Below are 7,921 nucleotides of genomic sequence, written 5' to 3' on the forward strand. Positions count from 1 at the left end.
CACAAGTAAGAAAATATAACTCTTACATCCTCTACTTGTATGAATGTTGGATACTGATGAGTGCTAAGTGCTAAAGACTGATCTAAAAATTTTTAATATTAAAAAATTAAATTTTGTTGTAGATAAGTCTAAGTTGAAATTTAATACTATCAAACTTTAATTAAAAAATAGTACCATTTAAATCGATAACCGAGAATTTTAATTCTAAATCATTCTCCTTTTGAATCACATGTAGTACATCATCATTGGCTATGAAAAAATAGAAATTTAATTGCAATTAATAGAAATTGAAAAAGCAAAAAATTAAAAGAAATTAAACTAGGAGCATTTAAAGTAATGAACTAAGAAAAGAAAATAAATTCAAGTTCTAAAATAACTTGGTAAGGGTTGAGGGTTAAAGATTACTATCCTTGTTACTAATCACTACATGATAATTATAAAGAGTGAACCCAATTCATAAACCTCTACAAATTAAGAAAAGTCAATTAGGCTTAATTAACTTTAATTTATAAGTCCTAACTAACTTACTAATTGAATTTAGTAAAAGATTAGCGTTCATAAAAATAAAGTTAAGTAATAGCTCTAAATTATCAATCCACTCGAACTTTAGTGACTTAAGTTCACTCAAGTTCTCAATCTTAAGCCAAGAATGTAAAATCTACTCCATAACTAGTTCAAGCATTTTATTAAACACATAGACTACATAAATATAAAACATCATAAATTGAAAGAATTAGTAAAAACTGCAACTAATCATTATAAGAAATTAACAATAACAACTCAAATAAACAATAATAAAATATAAAATATTAAATTCATTAATAAAAATTGATAATTCAACCAGGATTCATGAACTTTAAATAGCAAAATAGAGAAAGTAAAAAGAATTTTTAAGCAACTTAGAGTAACAAAACAAGAAATTATGAGAAAATTATAATTAAACAAAATTAAAACCTAGAACTATAGAAAAAATTGAGTAAAACCTTAAGAATTCTAAAACATATTATGTATGTTGTATATGTGCCTTCCCTTTCATGTTTTGACTCATATCTCCTAAAAAATGAACTGAAATGGGACAAAAATGGTCCCAAAATCATAAGTCATGTGCCTTTTTTAATGGGCACGAAACTAAGGTCATGCGTGCGCACAATGATGTGCATACACACACTAGCAATATTCAAGGACGTGTGTACATATAGGGGCGTGTGTACGTAGCCCGCAACTTCGTTTCCTCCTTCGTTTGCGAAATCTCCACTTCTGCATGCTTTTCTTCTATCTTCCTTAGCCATCATTGTCTCCTAAACCTTAAACAACTTAAACAAATACATCAAGGTATCAAATGGTATGAAAATTAAAATTAATTTGTCAATTTTAAAGGCCTAAAAAAATGTTAACTCATTAAGCTCAATCAGAAAAAAATTCACAAAAACATACATTTATAAGGATTAAGTGCAAGTCAAATTGATTAATTACATTCTTTTCAACCTAAAAATTACAGTAAAATATGAATTTATCAAATATCTATAGAAATATTTGCAACGTCAATAACATCGGTCAACGAGACCTATCCACAGCAAATTTAGAAGAAAATAGTGGCAGTTTTAATAACAGTTGAATTTTTTGTCACACATATCAAAATAGTTGCAATTTAAAAAGAAAAAATCTAAAATTAAAATGACAATAGCGGTCATCTGTAATTGCTATGAGTAAAGTTAACGTTTTGTAACAATTGTTCCATTGGTTGACTGAAATCGTCGTAAAAATTTAGCTAATAAAAATAAATGTTAGCAAATTGTCTTATAATAACTCTTTGGTGGTGACATTAATTTTAGGTAGTAAAGTGATTAAAAAAAAACCTTGGGACTATATATAGAAAAAGTTTCTAGTTCAATCTCATCGTTCATATCTCAAGTCAATTTAATATTCAGTAAATTCATTATTTATAAGCTCTTATCAACTTATCATTATCTTTGGCACTCCAATCCACAATTTTATTCAATTTTATTAAATTAATTCTTTAATTATGCTCATATTCATTCTCAAGTCTAAAATGAGTTATTAAACTTTAAAGAGGGGTTATAGAGGTAAAAAGTAGGCTGCATAGACAAAAACAGTTAAAAATAATATTTCTTAAAAAATAGAATAATTATGCGTACAGATGCCTCGTGCATATGCCATTGTACTTGTTGGAAGAGCAAAATTCTATGTTAGAACAGGTTGCTAGTTTCTGTTTTGTCTTCACGTGAGGCAAAATGATGTAATGTTTGTCAAACTTTGTGGAAAAATACATATATGGGCAGCCAAAAAGTTTTGTATGGTTGGCTTTAGTTGGTGAACGAGCAAAAGGCATAATTTATTGGGCAAATAAATGGGCATGATAAATAACAATTGTCAATGATTTGTATAAAATTCAAATCTTGTTTAATGATCTAGATTTTTATTAGGATCTCTAAGTATAATATAAAAAACGATTAAATAAAAAAAAAGATAAAAGAAAGACTTTTTTATTTAATTTCTTTTGTATTAATAAATTCATTTATCAATTGATTTGACAATAATGAATGCAGGAATTACAAGTAATTCATGTCAATTTCTAAACTGCGTATTGATATATCAATTCAATAAATATATCTATTTATATAATTGAATAATAATATAAAAATAATGGGTATATGATACATTTTTGTTAGTTAATTAAAGCAAATGATTAGAAATCCTTCATCAGTGGTTGTAAATGACCAATTTTTCTCAATCTTTATGACTTGCTCCTACGGAACCGAGGTAAAAAAGATTGAGAAATAGAACCATCTGATTTGGGTCCACGAAGGGCGCTGATGAAGGTTGTCTTGGGCTGGGTCATTCCAAGCTGGGTCGGGTTGAAAAAGGAATTGGAAGAAAAACCGGGTTAGCCATTGTGCCAACGATGCAAAGGAATCCTCGTGACATGGGGGGTGCTGGTGACAGGTTTGTTGAGGAAGGGACCTGCGTTGGATGCTGCCGATTGGTGCTCTTCAGAGGGGTGGTTTCGCGGCGTCAGTTGGGCTGCGCGGTAGGGGCTGGGGTGATGCTGGGTACATGTGATAGCAGCGCTACTGACGGCCGAGTTGCTCGCGACGATGGAGCTAACCCGCAATAAAAGTCGATGTAGGGAGGAGCCAAGCAACAAGCCACCGGTGGTGCACTGGTAATGGACGACGCTGGTAGTGACCAAAAAGCCGGAAGAGGGGGCTATGACATGCTGGCAGGGGTTTGTAGTAATGGCTCAAACTATGAACGGGATGTTGGGGTAGTGATGTTGGTTGAGGGACTGCAAGGGGATGTGGTTGCAAACGTAGGGGCTAATGATGATTTTGTTGATAGAGTCAGCTCTGAAAACAGTGAGGCTAACGAAGAAGTAGTCAATAAAAGCCTAGAAACTAGCTTCTTTGGTGACAAAAATCTAACGATACAGGACGATGGAGAGGGTTATTATGATAGAGAAGACCGTATGCTGGAAGAAGTTAGTGATATTGATGATGAGATTAGGGATAACAAATGTTCAAGGTTGGATGAGCAATTGATGGAAATCAAAAGGACTTGGGAGCTAGCAAAGGAATCTGGAGCATTGCTATACGATGAAGAAGACGACTTTATGGCTATTCTACAAGAACAAAATGAAGAAGTTGTGCAAAAAAAAGAATGGCAAAACAGAAGGCTAAGGCAAGACAGAGCAGATCCAGAACTCATACAAAGGTGTGTAATAATGTTTTAATATGATTTTTTGTTCCTGGAATGTTAGGGGATTAAGGGGTGATGGAAAGTGTAGGATGATAAAGGGCCTTAGGAGAAAACACAAGTTGAATATGTTAGGTCTAGTTGAGACGAAAAGGAAAATAGTAACGAGGTTTGATGTGTTGAAATTTTGGGGAAGTGATGTGAGGTGGGAGTATGTAGAGTCTATTGGAGCATCTGGAGGGCTGTTGTTAATATAGGATGATGTATGGTTTAAAAGGATAAATTGCTATAAAGGTGAGAAGTGGCTGTGTGTTGAAGGAGTTTTGTCAGAGAATAATGTTAACTGTGCTTTTTTCTTGGTTTATGGTGCACATACTCGAGATGAAAAACTTGTTGTGTGGGAGGAGATGAGTTACGTAGCTGGATTGTGTCAGGGTCCTTGTTGCTTTTTAGGGGACTTTAATGAAATTGTACAGGCGGAGGAGAGGCAAGGTTCTGATAGCCTACTTTTGTCAGTAGAAGATTTCAAGAATTGGATAAACGACATGGGTTTGGTGGACTTGCCGATTACTGACCGAAAGTTTACATGGTTTAGAGGACGCTCCTATAGTCATATTGATAGAGCTTTGTTTAACTTGGAATGGCTTGAGGAGTTTCTAGAGACCCAATTGAGAGGTGGTCCACGGGATCTGTCAGATCATTGTCCTATAATTATGGAAGATAAGAGACCTAGGGATAGACCAAGACCATTCCGAAGCTTGGATTCGTGGTTTACACATGAAGATTTTCTAAGGTTGGTTAAGAAGGAATGGACAGGGTTAGGAGAGGTACAATTCACGGATAAACTGAAGGCTTTGTCTGTTCCGCTGATGGCATAGAGACAAGTTTGGTGACATGGATAACAAAATCATGAAATTTGAGGAAGAGATTAAGAAGATAGATGATATGGTAGGTGATTGGGAGTTTGATGGAATGGTGGAAGCAAGAAGGCGGGCACTAGTGGCATGTTATGAGAAATAGTATGTGAGGAAAGAAATACATTGGAAGTAGATGTCGAGGTCTAGGCACGCGAGGGATATGGACAAAAATACGAGATACTTCCATAATTTAGCTTCTATGAGAAGGAGGAATAATAGAATCGATGCTCTGTTTATTAACAGAAGATTGATTAGGAATCAAGCTAGGATTAAGCTTGCCATTAAGGGTTTTTATAAGGTGTTGTATCACCAAGAGAAGTCTCCTATGGTGGGTTTCAGAGATGGTATGGTAAAAATGATCAGTGGAGAAGATGCATTGGCTTTAGAGAGGTTACTGACACCTGAGGAGGTTAGAGAGGCAGTTTGGGATTGTGAATCATCCAAGGCACCAGGTAATGATGGCTACAATATGAACTTTATTAAAAAGTGTTGGGATGAAATTGGTGCTGAATTCACCACAGCGGTTCTGGGCCTCTTCCAATCCTCCAGGTTACCGGCAGATGCTAATGTCACTTGGGTAGCATTGACCCCCAAGTTTACTGGGGTTAAGAAAATCAAAGACCTTTGTCCGATTAGCATAGTGGGGTGTGTGTATAAGGTAATTTCAAAGATGTTGGTTAGGAGAATGCAAGCAGTTATGCCAGGATTAGTAGGTGAAACACATAGTATTTTTGTCAAGGGTCGGAAGATACATGATGGGACCCTTATTGCGTGTGAAACAGTCCAGTGGATCAAACTGAAGAAGAAGCAAGCAACAATAATAAAGTTAGACTTCCAGAAAGTATATGATAGAGTCAAGTGAAGTTTTGTCGACATTGTCATGCAAAAGATGGGGTTTGGTCGAAGTTGGAGGGGATGAGTTATGGAATGCGTCAGTACGTGCTCTATGTCAGTATTGATAAACGGCTCGCCTTCTAAGCCATTCAAAATGGAAAGGGGCTTGCAACAAGGTGATCCCCTATCTCCATTTCTATTTGTTCTTGTTGTAGATGTCTTACATAGGATGATTGGAGAGGCTGTTAGAAATTGTCGCATATCTCCGCTGTTGGTTGGAAGAGATCATATTGAGTTGACTCATCTTCAGTTTGCAGATGATATTATACTGTTCTTCCCACCTGAGGAAGAGACCATCAAGAATTATAGGAGGCTACTTCGTTGCTTTGAGCTGATGTCGGATTTAAGCATTAATTTTGACAAATCTAGTTTGATTTCTATTAACTGTGAAGAGCAGCGGGTACAACGGATGTGTAGTGTGCTGGGTTGTAAGGCATCCATTCTTCCGGTCAAATATCTAGGTATTTCTCTAGGAGAAAATTCGAGGCTGGTAATGACTTGGAAGCCAATAATAGTCAAAGTGGAGGATAAGCTAAGTCTCTGAAAAGTCAAGGCTCTCAATAAGGCCGGCAAGTTGATTCTCAACAAATCTGTGTTGAATAGCCTTCCGATTTACTATTTGAACTTGTATTAGATGTCTAAGGGTGTTGCAGAGAAACTGATCTCTTTGCAGAAAAGATTTCTATGGAGTAAGGAGGATGGGAGGAACGGTATGGCTTTGGTTAAGTGAAAAGTAGTGCAGTCTCCTAAAAAATTAGGCGGCTTAGGAGTTGGGGATGCTATGATACGCAATACAGCTCTTCTATTTAAGTAGTGGTGGTGCTTTTCTAAGGAGGAATGTCCATTGTGAAAAAAGGTAGTATGCTCATATAATCACCTGAGTCCAAATGAGCTTCTGTCCAGCCAAGACCTGCCAACTAGGGGGTCCGTGGAAGGATATTTGTCAACTACAGTGCATGGATCAACAAGTTAGACAAAAGTTAATCATTAGGTTGTCTATGGAGGTCGGCGATGGGAGAGGAACTAGATTCTGGGAGGATGTCTGGCTTGTTGGAGGCTCTTTGAAAGATTGTTTTTCAAGATTTTTCTCGGTTTCAATCCAAAGGGGATCAGTGATAGGGGATTGTGGGTTTTGGGATGGGTTTGAGTGGAATTGGAACTTCTTATGGATGCGAGATCTATTCCAATGGGAGTTGGATGTTCTGAACCAGCTACACGATACGTTAAGGCTGGTTAAACTTGCATATGATAGAGAGCATAAAGTGGTTTGGAAATATGATAAACAAGGTGTTTTTTCAACTACTAACTCATTTGTGCAGGTGCTGCAAGCGGAATTGGCGCCAGAGGATGTAACAAGCTACAGTTTCACTAGGACTATTTGGAAAGGGCTAGTGCCTCCAAGAGTGGAGTTGTTTGTCTGCTTTATTTTGTCTGGCAGGATTAACACAAATGAGAGACTGGGCCAGCTTGGAATCATCAACCAACAAGATAAATTTTGTGCTTTATGTAATGAAGGTGTTGAAAATGGTAACTACTTGTTTCTTGTCTGTAGTTTTTCTTGGCAGGTTTGGTGTGCATGGATGTCATATGTTGGTAGACAATGGTCTTATCTGGGTACGTTGAAGGAGCATTTCCTACGTTGGATTGAGTTATGAAATAGGAATGAGGAATGCAAGAGGTGGATGGTGTGCTTTTGTACTATTATTTAGAACATATAGTTGGAAAGAAACAGAAGAATTTTTCAGAATAAAGGTAGAAAGGTTGAGGAGATAATTAACATGTGCTTTCTGAATTATAGGGAGTGGATTGGTGCAGACACCTTTTATTGTTAATGGCTATGACGGAAATGACAAGGATTTATCTTTTTTCTTTGTTTGTTTATTTGTATTCCCTTTTTTAGGTTTGTGGTATATCTGGACAGTTGCCTATACGCTCCACTTTTAGTGTTGAGCTTTTCTTTCAAAAAAAAAAGAACCATCTGATTTGATTCATTCTCAATAGCCATGAGATAATCATCTTGGGGGTGATCCATTTGTCGACGGATGCTCCTATTATACTCGTAGTCTTTAAAGGATGAGAATTGACTATGTATACCTACATCAAGAATTTAAATATTGTATACGTCATTAATCCGATCCTTTGTAAGAACTACACTAACTAAGACTCCTAAATGATCGCTCAATGATAAAGGAGGTAGGAGTATTTTTGGTGTATAAAGTCTCAAATTCAGAATTTTTTGCTGCACGTATTTCTTGAGAAACGAAGTCATAGGCACGTAGGTTCAAGGCTAGGCCGACTACTCCAAGAGCACTCATCCATAAATATGTAATTGGAAAAAGCAACCCCAAAGATTTGGACCAAGGCTTTCCTAAAAATTCTCGTAGAATCGAGAATGA

At 36.3% G+C, this 7,921-nt stretch overlaps 1 protein-coding gene across 1 annotated transcript; it reads left to right on the forward strand.

Annotated features, from left to right (window-relative positions):
* The first annotated feature begins 5,619 nt into the window (after positions 1 to 5,619).
* On the forward strand, positions 5,620 to 6,255 carry LOC110278444 (uncharacterized). The gene is made up of 2 exons (XM_021136697.1): positions 5,620 to 6,015; positions 6,160 to 6,255. The coding sequence occupies exons 1-2, from the start codon at positions 5,620 to 5,622 to the stop codon at positions 6,253 to 6,255; spliced, it is 492 nt and encodes a 163-aa protein (XP_020992356.1).
* The last annotated feature ends 1,666 nt before the right edge of the window (positions 6,256 to 7,921 follow it).

The sequence above is a fragment of the Arachis duranensis genome, chromosome 3 (genome assembly GCF_000817695.3).
Source record: "Arachis duranensis cultivar V14167 chromosome 3, aradu.V14167.gnm2.J7QH, whole genome shotgun sequence".
Taxonomy (NCBI): Eukaryota; Viridiplantae; Streptophyta; class Magnoliopsida; order Fabales; family Fabaceae; genus Arachis; species Arachis duranensis.